The sequence below is a fragment of the Diadema antillarum genome, unplaced genomic scaffold (assembly GCF_040938485.1).
Source record: "Diadema antillarum isolate AM-2024a unplaced genomic scaffold, OU_Dant_1.0 seq00000793_RagTag, whole genome shotgun sequence".
Taxonomy (NCBI): domain Eukaryota; kingdom Metazoa; phylum Echinodermata; class Echinoidea; order Diadematoida; family Diadematidae; genus Diadema; species Diadema antillarum.
Window position 1 is genome coordinate 160,469 of NW_027271680.1, and position 20,306 is coordinate 180,774.

At 37.5% G+C, this 20,306-nt stretch overlaps 1 protein-coding gene across 1 annotated transcript; it reads left to right on the plus strand.

Annotated features, from left to right (window-relative positions):
• Positions 1–5,583: 5,583 nt before the first annotated feature.
• Positions 5,584–19,567, plus strand: LOC139739299 (monocarboxylate transporter 12-B-like). The gene is made up of 5 exons (XM_071649915.1): positions 5,584–5,863; positions 17,119–17,186; positions 17,943–18,357; positions 18,668–18,886; positions 19,407–19,567. Exons 1-5 carry the CDS (start codon positions 5,584–5,586, stop codon positions 19,565–19,567), a joined length of 1,143 nt encoding a protein of 380 aa, XP_071506016.1.
• The last annotated feature ends 739 nt before the right edge of the window (positions 19,568–20,306 follow it).

Here is a 20,306-nt window from a genome sequence, read left to right on the forward strand (position 1 = left end):
GAAAGCGTAAGGAATTCTGTTTTTTCTGTATCTACGTAGTGATATCGGTAACATTCGCATGCAGATACCAGTCAAATGAGGTGATACAATTGGATTATGGTTGTAAGTTAATTGTTTTGCAAAATACAGAACATTAATTACACAAAATTAAATACATTTTCTCACGCAGTACACATGCCCAACTGCATGACTACGCAAATACACGAAATACAATATAAATAAACATTTTACAAAACGATCTATTCCAGGAAATAAAGGTGTATGAGACCGTTGATCAAATAAAAACTAGATCACGCCTGAAAAAAAGTGAATATATGCATCCAAGTACATCTTGCTCGTTCAAGTGAACGATGTCGTACTCATTAACGGAGCAGCAGACATATAGACACACACAGACAGACAGACATAATATAATTATGTAAACACACATACACGAATCATTAGTCATTGTTAGTAATGCAAAATTGAATAATTTTTGTCGCATCCCAGGCAGCTGTCATCTTTTGAGAAAATGAGAGTAACTTCTGATTATCCTGCAGTATTCCAAAACAAGCGCAGTTAGATCGAAGTATTTGCACAATGTTAGAGGTTTTGCTTAGAGGTCTGAAAAAAAAAAGTGATGGAGTAATAGGAAAGCTTGATCTGCCAGTATTGGATTCCTGATTTAATAGAGAGAGAAAGAAGGTGTCGAGGTTGAGCAGATTGAGTTGGATACCAGCAGTGACAGACAAAACAAGTAAGTCAATCCAACCTGCAAATGTTATCAATTTCAGCAGTTTTTACAGATTGTTACATTTGCCATATTGTACTGTACTTTAACTATTGACTGTTTTGACTATGATGACGATGTTTGTTAGGTAAATAAATTTCATTCACTTCATGTCATTTCCTTTCATTTCATTTCCTTTCATTTCATTTCACTTCACTTAATTTCATTTCCTTTCATTTCATTTCACTTCACTTAATTTCATTTCCTTTCCTTTCATTTCCTTTCATTTCATTTCACTTCACTTCATTTCATTTCCTTTCCTTTCATTTCATTTCACTTCATTTCCTTTCATTTCCTTTCATTTCACTTCACTTCATTTCCTTTCATTTTATTTCACTTCACTTCATTTCATTTCCTTTCCTTTCATTTCCTTTCATTTCATTTCACTTCATTTCCTTTCATTTCCTTTCATTTCACTTCACTTCATTTCCTTTCATTTTACTTCACTTCACTTCACTTCATTTCCTTTCATTTCCTTTCATTTCACTTCACTTCATTTCCTTTCATTTCCTTTCATTTCACTTCACTTCATTTCATTTCATTTCATTTACTTTCATTTCATTTCATTTCATTTACTTTCATTTCATTTCACTTCACTTCATTTCATTTCATGTCATTTCATTTCATTTCATTTCCTTTCATTTCACTTCATTCCATTTCCTTTCATTTCATTTCCTTTCATTTCATTTCACTTCATTTCATTTCATTTCCTTTCATTTCACTTCATTCCATTTCCTTTCATTTCATTTCCTTTCATTTCATTTCACTTCATTTCATTTCCTTTCATTTCCTTTCATTTCATTTCACTTCACTTCATTTCATTTCCTTTCATTTCATTTCCTTTCATTTCATTTCACTTCATTTCATTTCCTTTCCTTTCATTTCCTTTCATTTCATTTCACTTCATTTCCTTTCATTTCCTTTCATTTCACTTCACTTCATTTCCTTTCATTTTACTTCACTTCACTTCATTTCATTTCCTTTCCTTTCCTTTCATTTCATTTCATTTCCTTTCATTTCACTTCACTTCATTTCCTTTCATTTTACTTCACTTTACTTCATTTCATTTCCTTTCATTTCATTTCATTTCATTTCATTTCATTTCATTTCCTTTCATTTAATTTACTTTCATTTCATTTCACTTCACTTCATTTCATTTCATGTCATTTTATTTCATTTCATTTCAACTAAAAAAATATGAATGAATATGCACATAGAGGAGAACTACAGGAAAATTGCCATATCAAGAGAGGTTGTTGATCAATCCAAATATCAAACATGAAACGAAAGATTAAATGCACGCAACCAAATATAATCTCTTGCTCGTTCAAGTCACAATGAAATTTTCACAAACGGAGCCGAAACAGACACACACATTGATCTGACTGATACAGGTGGCAACTCACTTCGTTAGTAACCTACCTGTACCCCACGTTGTCAACAATTTAACATCATAAGCATAATATACATGTAATTTGCCAACCCCTCGTATATAATCCTGATTTGAGGTTATGCTTTTGCAATTTTGGCATCTCTGTTTAGAATGCAATTTAGAAAAAAAAAATCATAATCATAGTCATTCAAAAAGGATGATGTGTAACCATGGTTACCCGTATGAATTTACAAAGGTGGATTTGTATGATTTACACACGCTTTAATTATATTGAAAGTTTGGCTCCCATCTTTGATTTCAGAGTGTCTCTTGCATTCACATTTTCCAAAGTTCCAATAGACTAGCATGTGCATACATTTGCACAGTTTGCGAACTGTCGTTGATTTTTTTTTCTTTTTTTTTTGGTAATCTCATGAATCACGAACAGCCTTCGCAATATAAGACTGGCAAAGTCACGATGATCAATTAAAAAAAAAATTGAAATCCTGGCTTCCGGAGCGGGTCTTAAGACCAATATTTCATTACGTCAAACTATACGGGTATATCACACTGCATTATGAATGATGCCTTTGACTGATCAAATGCCTGACTATGCAAATAACACAGTAATCTATAAAAGGAAGAATTCAAAGAAATAAAGATGCACAGAAAGGTTGTTGATCACAGTAGCAAACGGGAAACCAATGAATGTAAGCAGTCAAGTATATCTATCCCTCAATTCAATTCATCGGTGTTCTCATCTCAGCTTCCAATGGAGAAGCGGATCCCACACGCACGTAGACACCCCCACACAAGCAGACACGCACGAACAGTAAAGGAATTAAAATAATGTTGTCAAATCCTTGTACTTTTGTCATAATTAGAACAGCTGCCCTATCTTGAGAAATAATGATAACTTCTGATCAACCATAACAATGCTTGAAAAAAAAGTATATTGTAAGCGCAATGAGTTCTTAGACTTTGTATTAAAACATAGTCTATTATAGACGATGGCATGAATTGATATTTAATTTGCGAGGAAGGAAATACCTGCAGCTGGTTAGGATACACATCAAGTAAGCCTAGTACTCGATATGCATTTCTGATGGTCTGTCAAAGTTAGTTGAAGTTTTACAGCCAAGTTTTGTTTGTCAGCTTCAACGGCAACGCTGGCAATGGCTGGGGGGAATTATAATGACATGGCCCTCTGGCTTAGAGTAGATGCCACACTGAAGAAGCTACCTTGGATAAGGAGGACCTTATTATCATTATTATTATTATTATTATTATTATTATTATTAGCAGTAGCAGTAGTAGTAGTAGTATCATTGTTATTTTTATTATCATTATTATTACTATTACTATCATTATCATCATCATCATCATTATTATCATTATTGTTGCTGTTGTTGTTGCTACAGTGGCTACTATTGCTATTACTACTACTACTGCTACTATTACATGATTCTTGAGTAGTGCAAAGACGCACCTATATGTGTGTGTGTGTGGGAGGGGGGGGGGGAGGGGATATACTCCCCATAATTTCACGTAAGCGCTTGGTAAGTAGGACCCATGACCAGTTTGATGGCTAGGCCAAGAAAGATATGGGGGACTGGGCTTATGAACATCAGCCATCGCTGGATGATGAGATTGAGACATTTTGTGACGTCACGCATGGATACTGATATGAAGAAAATATGAAGAAATTATCTTCACTTTTCTAGCATACAGAAAGAGCACTTGATTCGCCTCTTTCAGAAAGCAGGAGGAATGATCATAATAAAGTTTTACAAAGTAAAATTTAATGTCAAGGAATGAAAAGTGTAATTTTCCAAAAAAAAAAAAAAGAGATCGCTGAAATCTCTTTATATTTTCTTCATAACATTGTTATTATTGTCCCGCAGTTAAGTCACCTAATAGGATGCGTATCGGAAATGAAGGTGCTTCTCAAAACTTTCTCTGTAAGACTTTTTTGTCTATAAGTCTGTAGTCTCATCATAATCGCGAAAAAGTAAGATTACGATGAAAGCGTAAAGAATTCTGTTTTTTCTGTGTCTACGTAGTGATATCGGTAACATTCGCATGCAGATACCAGTCAAATGAGGTGATACAATTGGATTATGGTTGTAAGTTAATTGTTTTGCAAAAGGGTATTTTCCTTCCCTATTGGAATTCTTCGTAGTGCTGTTGATTCGCAATACTCTGCAAATTCTCAAAACTCAGCGCCCACATATTATGACGTCACAAAAAACGTGAGAGCGCTCGGCAATCAACATTGCCAACCGGGTGTAAAAGCTCGAATCGGATCACGAGACTATCACTAGACAACGCGCTCGCAGTCAAATCCCGAACCCTGGGGCCTCAACCACCGAGATCTCTCACTGGGCCCGTTTGATACTGCATAGTAAGTTGTCCAGATATACTTCAATCAAGTCAATTTGTCTTTTTTTTTTTTGGAAGTGTTCTACACGACTAGTATAGACTATTGTGATTTATCTCTATCAAAGTGATTGTACAGTTTTTGTTGTACCCAGAGGTATGACTGATAAAGATTTTTATGTTTCATCTCTATTTGAGGGATGTTACAGTTTTTGTTAAAGTGAGGCTTCAGGTTTCAAGCTTTTTTGTGATATAATACGAATCCTCGTGAAATATGAAAGGGCATACAATTCTAGGTGGAATTCAAAGTTTATTTGATGAAAATTATTGGTATTGAAGACGCTGAGATATTCAAAAACAAACAGGTCCTTATAAAAGGTTGATCCAAAACCTTTAGTTTGGACCACTTTGTTTTACTAAGTTTTGGATATCTCAACCATTTCAAAACCAATTTTCATCAAATGAAATTTGAATTCCTCCTAGAATTGTATGCTCTTTAGTATTTTACAAGTGGTTTCTCATTTTCTCACAAAAAGTTAAAATCTGAAACTCCATTCCGACCTAAACTATACCATCCCTTTATAATGATACAATCTATGACTGTTTTGTACTTAATGCCGTAAAGGGGATACATTGACCTCATGACAATTTCCAACGACTGTGACTTTTGTGTACCTGTAGAGTTCGTGTGTCTTTGTTGGATGTAGAATTTTTCTTTTTATTGTTTTTCCATGCAGGAATAGGATATAGAGTGACTTTACATGCACTTTTTTCACAGTGACGAACGTTATGACGATCCTTAACCTGTGGGGAAATTTGATCATCACCGTTGCTCGTTACTGTCCATTGACAGAACTTTTTTTTCCACTGATAAATCCCTATATATTCCACAATTTGACCATTTCCTTATTTTGGTGTTTAAATATATTTTCCTTTTGATTTTGCAGGTACTTATTAGATAATTAAAATTTTCCCTCTTGATTTTCAGGTACTTATAGAATAATTCAAAGTTTCCCTCTTGATTTTCAGGTACTTGATCAATTGAAAATAAAAGAATCCGAACATGGCCGATGCCGAAAAAGTCACACCTTCGAATGAAACGAGCGGTTCCGAAGATGCGACGCAGCCCGAGGAAAGATTAGACACGAAGCCGAACCAAAGCCCAGTGGACGGTCGCTGGGCTGTGGTCGTTGTGATAGTTATTTTTGTGGCACGGACAGTTTTGACCAGCCAGATCGTTGCGATGTCCGTGCTCATCGGAAAGTGGGAGGGTCAACTTGGATTCCCAGCCTCTCAGCTGGCCTGGTCGTACTCTATTATCACGTGTCTTCGCTACTGTGCAGGTGCGTGTGAACGTGCTCCATATTTGGTTTTAATCAAATTTTTAAAGTGAGAGTCTAAATGGTTATAAATCGAGGTGCGGCAAAAATGCGAATTCTCGAGAGGAATCCGGATTCTTCTTCCTCTGAAATAATAATGTAAATGACTTGCCGTTCATTGTACAAATGGATATGAGATAATTGTAAAAACCGAATTCTTGAAAACAACAACAACAACAACATGTTTTATATATTTGTTTCGATGTTTTCATTTCTGGACTCATGAACGAAAAAAAGAACACATCTGTGGGGCAAAATATCGTAATAATTTCCCTGCATACTAGAAAGAAAAACAAACAAAAAAAAAACCTTGAAATTTGCGACTTTTACCTTTGCACCACAGCACAGTAACATTACAACCGTTTGTTGTCTGATAAATTCTATTGTGTCATATTTCAAAAACCAAAACTGCTTTTCCATGAAGAATTGGTACAGCAGGTCGCAAAACGCACGTACATATTTACTTCACATACCAGATGATGAAAACTGCAATTAATCTTGTGAACGCGCTATTTCTCGATCTCTTTGAATGCTTAACCCCGACGAATCCATACCGGTATAATTATGTACCCCATAGGCATCTATCACCTCAATAAAACAGTCATTTAAGAGGAACTACAGTACTGCAAATGCATGTTGACTTCCATTGATTTATCACCCCGATCACTTATGTTAGCCAAAAGAATATCTGTCTGTGTGTCGATATGATTTATTACAACTGGTTGACTAATTGCCCTTCATCGATAAGTACCGATTATTCTGTGTTTTAGCAGTATTATAGCCATGGTTAAAAAATCATGGATATATACATGGATAGGCCTACTCAGGTTGGACTCAAACCAACAATCTCCTGATTAATGGAAGGCAGGCCTCGCAGATATGCAGTAGGCTTGTAATACCTGAGACTGCAAAGGATAACAACCAGCCCTGCCTGTCGGGCGAAAGCTCGGTAGTCTTAGTGGACGCCGGTCAATAGTAATCAGTACATCGCTGGTTCGAGTCCAACTCGAGTGTGTATGCCCATAATGTTCATGGAATTGGATGGTTACTGTGATCAAAGCACTGAATAATCGGTGAAAGGCCATTCGTCAATCAGATACAATAAATCAACTCGACCAAAATAGCATGTAATACTTTGAATCAATATGCTGTACCAGCTGACCAGCACTGCGGGTGTATAGTCTAGTGTGGGTATACCCATGGACCTAACAGTAGGTCCATGGTATACCATGCCGATCTAGCAATCAGGAAATTGTTGGTCTCTCCTCTTCCTGTCCCCTTTTTGTCCTTTGACCTTCTGCTTATTCTTTCTGTATGTAAGAGAGCCATAGGCGTACCCAGGATTTTTTAAAGGGGGGTGTTCAGTGGCGTACCGTGGGTTAAAACATTGGGGGGGGGGGCACCTCATGGAAGCAACATCAGAATTGCATAACTGTACAATTAAATGCGAGCGAGCGGAGCGAGCGAGCTTGAAAATTTTGTCATTTTTGACATACAGTCCCCAAACTGCCGTTTGTGGCTATATATGATAATATATGTATATATATATATATATATATATATATTTGCTTTGGAAATTAAGGGGAGGGGGCGCACCTGCTGGCAATTACTGACAGCAACATCAGGAAAATTGCATAACGATTAAATGCGAGCGAGCGAAGCGAGCGAGCTTGAAAATTTTGACATTTTACAGTCCCCAAACTGCCGTTTGTAGCTATATTTTTTCGCTTTGGAAATTAAGGGGAGGGGGCGCAACGGGCGCAACTGCTGGCAATTATTTTCATTTCATTTCATTTTCATTTCATTTATTTCCACTTTCATAATTGGTTTACAAACTTTGCATTAAAAACAAACAGGCAGACAAACAAACAAACAAAATACATGGTGTCAAATATGATAGTGGCGGAATCATGGGAAGCACAAAGTAGGCTTATTGAAAATGATCCCTTAAGAAATATTGTGATGTAAATATATTATGTAATAATTTATAACCATTGGTTTGTAACTGAATTGAAACAAACATGAATACAAAATATGATAAGATTTACAACTTGAATCAATAAAAAAACGGATACGTGTAGATATGAAAATAGAGAAGAAAGAAGAAAACTCCATATTTAACTATTCGTCAGCTTGTAACTTAATTGCATCAAAAAGATGTTGTTTATATAATTATTGACAGCAACATCAGGAGAATTGCATAACGATTAATTGCGAGCGAGCGAAGCGAGCGAGCTTGAAAATTTTGACATTTTACAGTCCCAAAACTGCCGTTTGTAGCTATATTTTTTCGCTTTGAAAATTAAGGGGAGGGGGCGCACCGGGCGCAACTGCTGGCAATTATTGACAGCAACATCAGGAGAATTGCATAACGATTAAATGCGAGCGAGCGAAGCGAGCGAGCTTGAAAATTTTGACATTTTACAGTCCCCAAACTGCCGTTTGTAGCTATATTTTTTCGCTTTGGAAATTAAGGGGAGGGGGCGCACCGGGCGCAACTGCTGGCAATTATTGACAGCAACATCAGAAGACTTGCATAACGATTAAATGCGAGCGAGCGAAGCGAGCGAGCTTGATAATTTTGACATTTTACAGTCCCAAAACTGCCGTTTGTAGCTATATTTTTTCGCTTTGGAAATTAAGGGGAGGGGGCGCACTGGGCGTAATTACTGCTGACAATTACTGACAGCAACATCAGGAGAATTGCATAACGATTAAATGCGAGCGAACGAAGCGAGCGAGCTTGAAAATTTTGACATTTTACAGTCCCCAAACTGCCGTTTGTAGCTATATTTTTTCGCTTTGGAAATTCGGGGGGGGGGGGGGGCACACCGGGCGCAACTGCTGGCAATCACTGGCAGTAACATCAGGAGAATGGCATATAACGGTTAAATGCGAGCGAGCGAGGCGAGCGAGCTTAAAAATTTTGACATTTTACCGTCCAAAAACTGTCGTTTGTAGCTACATGTATATATTTTTCGCATTGGATGGAGGGGGCGCCCGGTGCGCCCCTGGATCCGCCACTGGTAGTCAAGGGTGTCGGTTTATGTTCATGAATGGGGGAGGTATGACCAGCGAGGGGGCGTCGAAGTGACCAAGCGGGAGAAGGATGTCCAAAATCTGTACTTTATATAGAGCATCCCCTAATTTGTTTGTGTTTGTGAGTGTGTGTGTTTCATATAGATGGAAAAGTTAGGAAATAGCCAAGGTCAAGTCTTATTATTGGCAATGCGAGGCATTTTAATATAGACTAGTATGTATAGCAACACTGCATAATCAATGATCAAGCTTTGATAGCAAATGACTGTGTACAACCTATCAAACATCACATTGCGCAACATTGCAGCGACTCTTTTTGCCATTCCGATATTCTGAGTCACTGCGCACATCCTGCTTGTATTCAAAATGCCAACCAGGAATCACGCTGAATCACAATCTTTTGTCGACTCCGGGCTTTTTGAACAATGTTATACCTCTTTAATTATATGGTTAAAAGAAATCTTAGAAAAATATCTTTTTTTCTTGATCATTCTTTCATGTCGATTTCAAAAGCAGTTTACTAACCCTTGAATTATCATTTTCGTAGGTTTTTTTTTTTTTCCCTTGTTTTTTCTTGTTTTTTCTTTTTTTAACCAGCGGATGGGGGGGGGGGGGGTGGGGCACGTGCCCCCCCCCCCATGCCCCCCGTAGTTACGCCACTGTTCCTAGACCAAGATATCTAGTGAATTTTAGGCGCAATAAAGTCATCCAACCACAATTTGTAGACTCACACTCAGTTATCTTTCAGTTTTAACTTTCAGTCATTGAAAAAATTCATATCTACTATTACTAAAGATTACCAAGTCCATGTGCTATTACTAATTACATTGAGTAGCAAGTAACTTGCTACTCCCAGAGCTTCCAGAGCTTGCTGCTTCCAGTAGGCTACTATACTGACAGTACTTGGTAGTCAGTGGCGTATCTAGGGAAAACGGCGCCCGGGGCAAGCGCGAAAATTGCGCCCCTAATTTCTGAAAAAGTGTTCAACCCCAACCCCATCCCGGTAGGGACTTAAAAAAAAGTCCTCATGATATGCTTTTTGAAGCACTTAAGAGGGGTCTTTTGAGGGTGATTTAAATGTAATAGGCAACCCTAAATTTTGATATATTTTGGCGAGCGAGCGCAGCAAGCTAGCCGAAAATTTTTATATTTCAGCTTTATACATAACATGGAATTCTTGTCATTTTTGGTTATTAAATCTTCGAATTACAATTCTAACTATAGTGACGGCCTTATAGATAACGATTTATACCAACAGTGTCCAACCCCATCCCGGTAGGGACTTAACAAAAGTCCACATGATATGCTTTTTCAAGCACTTAGAAGGGGTCTTTTGAGGGTGATTTAAATGTAATAGATATTGAAGAATTCTGGCGAGCGAGTGCAGCGAGCGAGCCGAAAATTTTTGTATTTCAGCTTACAAAACATGGAATTCTTGTCATTTTTGGTTATTAAATCTTCGAATGACAATTCTAATCAAGATATAGTGACGGTGTTATAGATAACGATTTATACCAGCAGTGTTCAACCCCAATCCCATCCCGGTAGGGACTTAAAAAAAGTCCACTTGATATGCTTTTCGAGCACTTAAAAGGTTTTTTTTGAGGGTGATATAAAATCTGATAAATTTTGATAAATTTTGGCGAGCGAGCGCAGCTCGCGAGCCGACAATTTTTGTATTTCACCTTGCAAAACATGGAATTCTTGTCATTTTCTGGTTATTAAATCTTACAATTCTAATCAAGATATAGTGACGGCTTCATAGATAACGATTTATGCCAACAAACTAAGGACTTGGAAAAATACTCTAAATTACTACGAGTGAGTGAGCCGAAATTTTTATATTTCCACGTCATCATTACGTTTTGTTCTTCTTATTTATTTTTTTGGATAAATTTTGGCGAGCGGGCGCAGCGAGCGAGCCGAAAATTTTTATATTTCAGCGTTACAAAACATGGAATTAATGTTTTGTTTTCATCTTGTTTGATTTGGTTTTCTGCCCCCCCCCCCCCCCCCCCCCCCCCCCCATTCTCCTTTCCCCCGTCCGGGCGAGGGTTTTTTTTCTTCTTCTTCTTCTTTTTCTTCGTCGGTTTTTTTTTTTCTTGTTCTTCTTTTTCTCGTTTTTTTTTCACGTGCCCCCCTTGCCCCCCCCCCCCCCCCCCCCACTAGATGCGCCACCATGGCCACTGTTGGTAGTTGATACTACTAACTTAGCATGCAATGTGCCTATAATAGGCTGCAGCGCAGCATGCATTGTATACACACATAATATTATGCATCATACACAATTTACGGGATACCGCGTACGGTATAATACCGGTAAACGATGAACATTATGCGCAATGTATCTCCGCGATTCGGTCAGAAAGCAAAGCAGGGATCGGGAATGTCTGCTGTTTGCGCGTCAGCTTCGCGCGCGGTGCGGTAACGTAGTATTAACACGTACTGTACACGAGTTCTTTAGTGCGTATATTATGTAACTCCATAATGTGTCATCGTCCACACAAACATTAAGATAAAACAAGGAAGAGAGAAAGAGAGAGAGAGAGAAAATGAACGCAAAAGAAAGGAAAGGCGGAATTCAAAACGGAAATAAAAGCGGCAAAGACAGCTTTTGTTTCATTTGTCAACATCTAAACATTGCTGAAGAGGGGTGTTGAACAGCTCAAACACCTCCCTTTTGCCCAAGGGAGGTGTTTGAACACCTCAAACACCCCCCTTTTGGCAAAGGGGGGTGTTTGAACACCCAAAACACCCCCCCTCGGTACGCCCTTGAAGAGAGCTGTTTTCTTTTTGTGTGTGCATGCGATTGTGTGCATTTGATTTGTTTTATATTCCTTCTGTTTTCCACGCAGTATTTTATCGTTTCGTTTGACTATTACTACTACTTACTCACGAGGGGACTGCGTTCTATACAAGATAGGTTTTTTTTTTTTTCTAGCAGTTCCCTCCATTTCCGACATCTTTGCCTTAATGCGATTCAGTTACAGTTTGCCCATGCATTTCCTTTAACTAATACAAGTATGTTTTGTATACTGTAAGATAAATGGTCTGCATTAATTTTGCTTGAATATGCAAAAGTCACATTGTACTATTTCGTACATGCAAATGTCATATTGTATTGTATACTTTTGTCATGTTGGTGAGCCATTTGTGGGTCGGTCGATGGAGGTGTACAGTGGTTTTGATTTTCAGTACTTATCACATTTGTACACTATATCTATTTTTTGTGTATTTTTGTATTATTTTGGACTAAAATGTTAATTTTCCGGCAAACTGTGCGCTTAGAAACATCCGTATTAAGCGCCTTATACAGATATTGTATTATCATTATGATTATTAATGAAATAAATTGGAATGAAATGCGGAACATGAAATGAAATTACATGGTTTATGCCCATGATATTTTGTCATGGCTACTACTAATATTGCGTTTACACCATGCTTCCGGCGGCCACGACAGCCCTGTTTGCCCGAAGTAGGCTAGGGATGGGTACATTCTGCAGGCCTGTTCCCCGCCCCCTCCCTCTCCCCCTCCCCTCCCCCCCCCCCCCCTCGTAATGCAGTATTCTAGGGCTCACACGGGTAAATATTTCCCCATGCATAGAGACGTGTGTTAAAATTCAAAATTCAATAAATTCTGTGAAATAGCTGGGAGAAATGTCATGAGGTGTTTCATCCTCACTAACCTGAAAAAATGAGATATACCCTTTCATCCATCAAATTTCCAAGGAGGGAGGGGGGGGGGGGTTCTTCAGCTCAAACTCTGTCCAAGGGTTCGCAGAGCCAGACTACGAGTTCTTTTAACCCCCAAAATCACCTCAATGTACTCCCGTTGTAACGAGCACGGTTATAACGAAGTAACATTCAAACCACAACGTCATCCGCTCTATGTAATTTCATTGTTTATTTGTTCGGTTATAATGAAATTTCGATATAACGAAAGAAAACTGCCGGTCCTGAGGGCTTCGTAATAACAGGAGCCCGCTGTATTTTCTGACATGCACCTAATGAAATATAGTCCCTTCAAATTCCATGAGAAGAGCTTTTATCTTCCAACCAAAATGCAATTTGTAGAGGAATATTCATAGTCAATATCTGCAGCTATTCATGTTTTCTTTAGCTGCTAAACTGCAATTCTGATTTTAAATTAATTTTCTTCTTCATTTATTTTAGTATCTGGGGTACGATTTTGTGAAGCGGTCAGGGACATTCCATTCTATTTACGGGCAAGTCCAAGCTATTATTGATCACTCATGGCTGAAAATTCAAAATGATTAAAATAAGACAAAATTGGTGTCATTGTAAAGCCAAGATGTTGAAATACATGAATTTTAATGAGAAAACAGAAATTTTTTTGTGTGTGACCAGTAATAGATGAATACATTTGCATAAATTAAAAATTAGGGTAACGCATGGGACATCAAAAATTGTTGCATTTTTCAAGATATCTTAAAAGTTTTCCACTTTTGTAGCCCAATACTAGTGGGATCACAAAGTCTGAATGGCAAGTTATCATGACTATGAATTCCAGTTTCTCAACTAATCAAATATGCAAATGAGGGATGTGCAAAAATTGGCATGTCCCATGCGTTACTTTTTAGGTCATTTTTTCTCATTTGCATAAAAGCTGGTAATTGAATTTTCCTGAAACTTCAAAAGACCAAATCTACATTAGTCTCCATCATAACCAGGAGAAGAAAAGTTAGTCTGATCAATATAATTAACACAATCTTTAATTAGATTTGGTAACGCGTGGGACATTTTAGGTAACGCGTGGGACAGTATGTGTATTACAATGGGAGTATATTATTGAAATTTTTTCATAAAGAAGTAGAATTTCCCCAAACCTTATAGAACGATGAATTTGGAGATATAGTACTCAAAATATTAATTACTTTGGCCTTGTACATTCCTGGCATTCTTTTACTGAGCTGGAAGTAAATTTTGAAAAGTTTTATACAGAGCAAAATACAAACAAACAAACCAAAACAAAATGAAACAACAAAATTCATATACTTCATAGATCTTCATAAAGTCTATGAGAACTCACCATATTTTGCTTAATTGTGAATATATTTTACAACATGCATTGAAGAGATGACTAATTTTTTCCTTCAATATATAAAAATCACAGAGTCTTAATTTGTTTCTTTTCTTCTTCTTTTTTGACAAATAAAGCGTCAGCTAATACTGCAATATGTACTAACCCAATTTTGTTTTTTAAATCACAAAATGAAATGAATGTATTTATTGTATGTGTTGCGTATGTACAATTATACTGTGTTATTGAATTAATCAAGATTTATTGTCACAATATCTTGCTTGGTGAAAAGTTGTTCATGCTTTGTATTTGATCTTAATATGCGACTATGAGTGTTGTGTTTTACACTAAACAATCACTGTCACTGAACAGTTATTATGTACGACACAAGTCATACAACAGACTTTCACCATAGTAATAAATGAACAACTTTGCATAAAGGGGGGGGGGGGGACTATAGGCCTACATGTGCAGCTGTACTTGTACAACACTGTTCTGTCCAATGTAAGTAGAATCTTAACCTTTTAGCAACCGAAAATTCCGTGTATAATGGCCTCTGGCTTCATAAAGGATACAGTAATATTACTCTAATTTCGACAACTTTCTAAATCATATAAAATAGTTTACAGCATGTGTATTTTTTGTCCGTTATAAGTTATGTTTAATATAAAGCCTATTATGACTTTACGAAGAGAATGGTGTGTCACAGAAATAATTCTGACATACTTTTGTTGATCTTTTACCTCTTTCAAAATGTGTGATTACGTATTCTATATGAAAACAATAAAAACAGTTAAGCATAAAACTGTAAAAAAGCAACTGTAAAGGCGGTGTTGGGCATTTTAGGGAGCAATAAGACAGGTAGTTTCAAGCAGTTGAATTACTAATGGTTAATAGCCTACTTGTATCCATTTTCATCAGATGATTTGCATAGCCTCCATAAAAATGATGTACTAAATGGATCAGTTTATTTATGATGATTAATTTATGAAGTGGTAAATAAAGCCTCTCTTTAAGCAAATGGGGTCAAATATTATGTATCTGTCTTACTGCCTTAAATAGATACCAAAGTTAAAAATTTCTCAACTAGATGTGCCATTTTTTGAATATTACCCACAGTGACAAAAATGTCCCACGCGTTACTTACCCCACGCGTTACTATACCCATCTTTTTAAAATTGACCTTGAGAGAAAACAGAGAGATGAATGTTAATGAAACATGTTGTTCTGTCTTAAGTAATAGATGTGTAACAAGTTGTTCACAATGATTTCTTAGTGTGACAAGTATTTTCTTAATATTTGAGAAACAACGTTAAAGAAAAAACGACGGGGGGGGGGGCTTCCAAAGGAGAGTAAAAAAAGACCCTTCAATGGGTTATGGAGAGCAATTGAATTGTCTGTTACGTAAAGTATCTCACAGCTTTAAGTTTGCTTCAAAGTTTTGCTAAATACTTCACTTATCCTATAGATGAATCGGACTTCAGAGCACTATACTTATGCCGGCCATAAGGCGGGGGGGGGGGGGGGGGGGGGGGGGGGGGGACGTTCCAAATGGGATTAAAAATCACCTTCAATGGGTTATGCAATGAGCCAGATGCATTGCTGCGTCAGTGCATAATACATTTCGTTGGGCATATGTACAACCATAACCGATAATTTAGTAAATCAAAGGTGATCGTATGTGTTTGAAGAAAGAAACCTTAGCAAGTTAAATGAAAAGTTTATAACTCAACTAAAACTTTATTATGAAAAAAACAAACAAACCTAAAAATTAAACAATGACATTGTTATGATTCAAACAAATAATTTGCGTAAAATCAAACCTGAGTTAACAGTCTGCAAAAAGCCCGTGGATAACACAAGAAACAACACAGAAACAAGTCCTGTTATAAAAGTTAATGATCTTCAATTAGACTACATTGATGCAAACGTTGATGTTCAAATATAAACCGAATTTTACACGAAAAAAAATGTGAGCTCAAGCTTTTTGCTCTTACAACAAAACTATTCATCCACATTCAACACATACATACCCGCAATAACTTTCATTGAAATTGCTTTACATGGTTAGGAAGAGTATTCCATATACTATAGGCAGTTATGATAGCGAACATATTTTGTCGAGAAACAGCACTTGAGTAGACCCTAGAACTTCAAAATCTCTTTTCTCAGTAAATACTTCCAGAGTATGCACGTTTCCCCCCATATGTAGATGGATTAGGGGTCACACATAAAATAGTAAAGTTCCCCATTGATCCTTCATTTTTCAAATCTTTACCCTCTGTATAAAAGTTTTCATGACCATTGACTATACGAGCTTAGCCAATAATATCGTTAGCCTGCATGCTTCGTCGAATTAATATAGGTTTTGCCTTTCAATATTGTATTCCGTAAAATACAATGATATGAATAGATCATTCAATTTCGACATAGTGCAACCACTATAGAGAAGCCAAAAAATGCCCAATGGGCATTTGAATTTGACACAGAGCAATCAATTAGAGTGCAGAACTTAATTCATATTCTTCATGGTTCATTGAAGTTCAGCATGGAATCTAAAGGTATTTTGGCTGCCGTATCCACGAAATTGAATGAACTATTTACATCTATAATTATACATTATTAGCGAAAACCTATATGTTGAATAATAGGCCTAATGCACGTCAAATACTTTAAGCAACAGTAAGGTTTAATAATTTGATAAAAACCAGAAATACAGGACCACGAAATAACAAGGACACGTGTCAGTTATTGCGAAGCCTTTAACAATCTAGAGTTTAGGAAAAGTCACCAAATTTGGTTGAAATTTAATCAAGGACCAAAGAGTGGCAATCAATGGTAGGGGCACAATGTGCCCCCTCCCCCATTTGCATGGGCTTTATAGGGTGAAACATTGAACGTGCGACTTCATTTCTCTCTCTGTACTATACAACATGACAAGCCCAAAGTCATTTTTTTTTTAACTGACAACCACTTTTTATGACATTAATAAGCACTTCTATTTGACTTCTGTTAATCATCATGGCGTACTTTGCACCAAATCATCTTTCAAACGAGGTAAAATCAATATTGTTTTGACGAGTATGATCATTTTGGTGATATCAAACCACCTTTCTTCCCCACTTATTGTCGACAGGTCCGATAGCGGGTGCTGTAAACCGCAACCTGGGCTGCCGCCCTCTAGTGTTCATTGGAGGTGTCCTGGCCTTTCTTTCCCTCATCTGCTTGTCCTTTTCCACGAAGCTGTGGCACAATCATTTTTATGCAGCGTTGTACTAGGTGAGGTTAACCTGTTTAAGGTTTTTCCTCCTTTCGAAGACTTTAATGAACTGAGGAGGGAATATGATTGGAAAGTGTCATTTCAGCCAAGGATCCAATTTCAAAGAGATGGTATAGTATTGGTTGAGACGAGGATTTCGTTTCAGCTTTTAACTTCTTCTCTTTTTTTTTTTTGTGAGATACTAAGCAACCACTTTATGAAATGTTAAAGAGCATAGACATATTCAAATATGAATTCATAGTTTATTTGAGGAAAATCGGTTTGGAAATGGCCAAAATATCCAAAACAAAGTAAACCAAACAAGAGGTGGGTCCCACCTTTTATTGGTATCAGATTGTTTGGACTATCTCGGCCATTTCAAAACGAATTGTCATCAATAAACTTTGATTTCTTCTTTGATAGAGTCTTATGCTTTTTGATATTTTATGAGAGAGTTTCTTACCTTTTATCTCACAAAAGAAAAGATAGAAAACTGAAGTCTCATATCAACCAGACTATATCATCTCTTTAAGTCAAATTAATGGCATAATCTTTCGCTATTTCGTATGTTATTTAAAATCATAGCCGACATCTTTAAGTAAACAAAATTGTAATGTGCCATTTTCAATTTTCACTTTACACCCTAAGGCGAAAAAGAGGATGACTATAATATAATCAAATTCTCTTTTTTTTCACGCCAGGTACATCTTTTGGGCTTGTTGACCAAGGATGTGGTTTTTGCCGTTGGAATCTATTTCGACCGCTGGCACGGTTTGGCCAACGGATTTGCCTTTAGCGGCGCCAGCGTAGGAGTTATGGTCGGGCCACTCTTGACAACGATACTCGTTAATATCTTCACTTGGCGGGTTGCAGTCCGTATCTTTGCGGGAATGGTAACTCATTTCTTCGTGGCCGCCATGGTGATACGACCACTCTCTTCGTGGATGGATGATAATTGCCAGAAAACTTCCGACACCCAGGTAGCAAGACGCTGCTCCGTAGCAACAGTCAGTCGCGTGGTTTCTATCCGGGAAGAAACACAATTCGCTCCACAACCTCAAGTCCAGAAACATGACGACATGCAGCAATCAGCTTGTACCCAAGACCAGACTGCCAGTAAGCCATACACTCCCGTTGAAACCTTTTGCAGATTCATCAAAGCCCTTTTCGACCTCACAGGACTGAATTTGCTTTTCAAGAGCCCTACAGTTGTGCTACTCTGCGTTACAGTATTTTTCTTCGGATGTGGCTACTTTCCCAACCTATACATACCTCACCAGGTATGCCATTGCGTCAGGTATTGGTGAACTGCAAGCATCTTACATCTTCACCATCAGTGGGGTATGTACTTTGGTAGTGAGACTTTCTCATGGGTTCCTCCTGGATTATGGCGTAGTTTCACCTACAATGCTCTTTGGAATTACAGCTACGCTGGCATTCGCTGGGAATTTTATCATCGCCCTTTTTACGCCCTTTGCGGCGTTTGCCACCTTCGGTGTCATTTTTGGCTTTGGAGCGGGTACTGCGCTGGCCCTCGTTCCACCAGTGACAAAGTCTGTCACCTCCCGAGAAGAGCTACCGACGGTATTTGGATTACAGGCGTTCTTCCAGGGAATCGGACAGGTGATATGCGTCTATGTGCAAGGTAAGATGTGATGTCATTACCGGTGATATTCACATGAATCCATTACAATCATAAGCAGAACAGACAACGCAAAACATAACACAAAAATTCATCTGAAAAACAAACATCGTAATTATACAAATAAACATACGGATTATAACAACTACAATGTACGATGATTGAATTATATGATGATATTCTCAATTACCTGGATAGTCATGGTAGTATCAATAATCAATCTTTGTTACACTAACATTGCTACATGTCAACCTTTACACCTGGGCCTAGAGGAGGAAAGTAGGTGCGCTTTTCGAAATAGTTTGAGTTCAAAATAGACGTAACTCTAATTTTTTTTAAAAATGTCATTTTTTCGATTTAACTTTCGAATTATCAATTGTAGGAATGGAAGGAGTGATCTTGAAAAATCACGTTGTGAGAAAGATGCCAATGATTTTCACTGTCAAGACAGAAATATTTGATGTTAAAGTCTGTCATGGGTATATTTTGATCAACTGCCCTATCACTAAATCCTTCTTTACAGGTGTAATCTACGATTCCACTGGTTCCTACAGCGCCTGCTTCTACTTAACGGGAGCTAGCCTGTTTGCAGCTGGAGTGTGCTGTTTCGCTCTTCAGGTGCTTACCAAAGTGTTTCAGCGAAAGAAAACCAACAAGGAAATTTTCATCGTCGGCAAGGCATGATTCTGTTTGGACTAGTTGAAAGAGTTACCTTTGAATGTAGATCCCCCCCCCCAAAAAAAAAAAAAGCCAGCAAACAAAACATATAAAACGACTTAAGGAGCTGACTGAAATATTGTTTGACAAGGCATTTCCTGAGGTGGTTTGAATTTAATATCATTAGTACATGTGTTTCATCCTCTAACTATTGGCAAGGCACTATTATGTTGATCGAAAATTGTACAATTCCGACAATTTCTTCAATTTGTCTCCCTCTGTTGAAATGAAATATGTAAGATCGTAACTGCTGTTTTACATTCTTAACAGAATATGTCGGCATAAAGGAATCAGCGGGAATCGAACCTGTCATCTACGGTTTTTGTTCCATGTTCGACGTGTCACTGCCCAGCAACCAGAGACAGCCTGGTGGCAGTGCGCTGCAGCCCATAAATTTAGATGGCAGGTTCGATTCCCGCTGGTGCCCTTTTTGCTGACATGTTTGCTTAGAATGTAGATCAGCAGTTGCTATCTTAAAAGCACATAATCATCTGTATAGGGGGAGACAATCAATACTTGATGAAGAATCCATGACATCGTTTTGCTTATGTTTTCTGAAGATTTAAATGATGGTAAACATGGAAAAATGAAGTTCATTACATTTAGATGGCTTACTTGTGCAGATGTACTAACTCTCCAACCTGCCTGTCTATGTCTTCACTATGGAGTGGTATGTTCTAAATGTCTCTACTTCACTACTCTTTTT

Excerpts from the sequence above, each read along its gene's own strand:
- LOC139739299 (XM_071649915.1), top strand. The coding sequence starts at position 5,584 with ATGGCCGATGCCGAAAAAGTCACACCTTCGAATGAAACGAGCGGTTCC. Across the intron at positions 18,358-18,667 it reads TACCCAAGACCAGACTGCCA|CTACGCTGGCATTCGCTGGG; the intron begins GTAAGCCATACA and ends TTGGAATTACAG. Across the intron at positions 18,887-19,406 it reads GATATGCGTCTATGTGCAAG|GTGTAATCTACGATTCCACT; the intron begins GTAAGATGTGAT and ends CCTTCTTTACAG.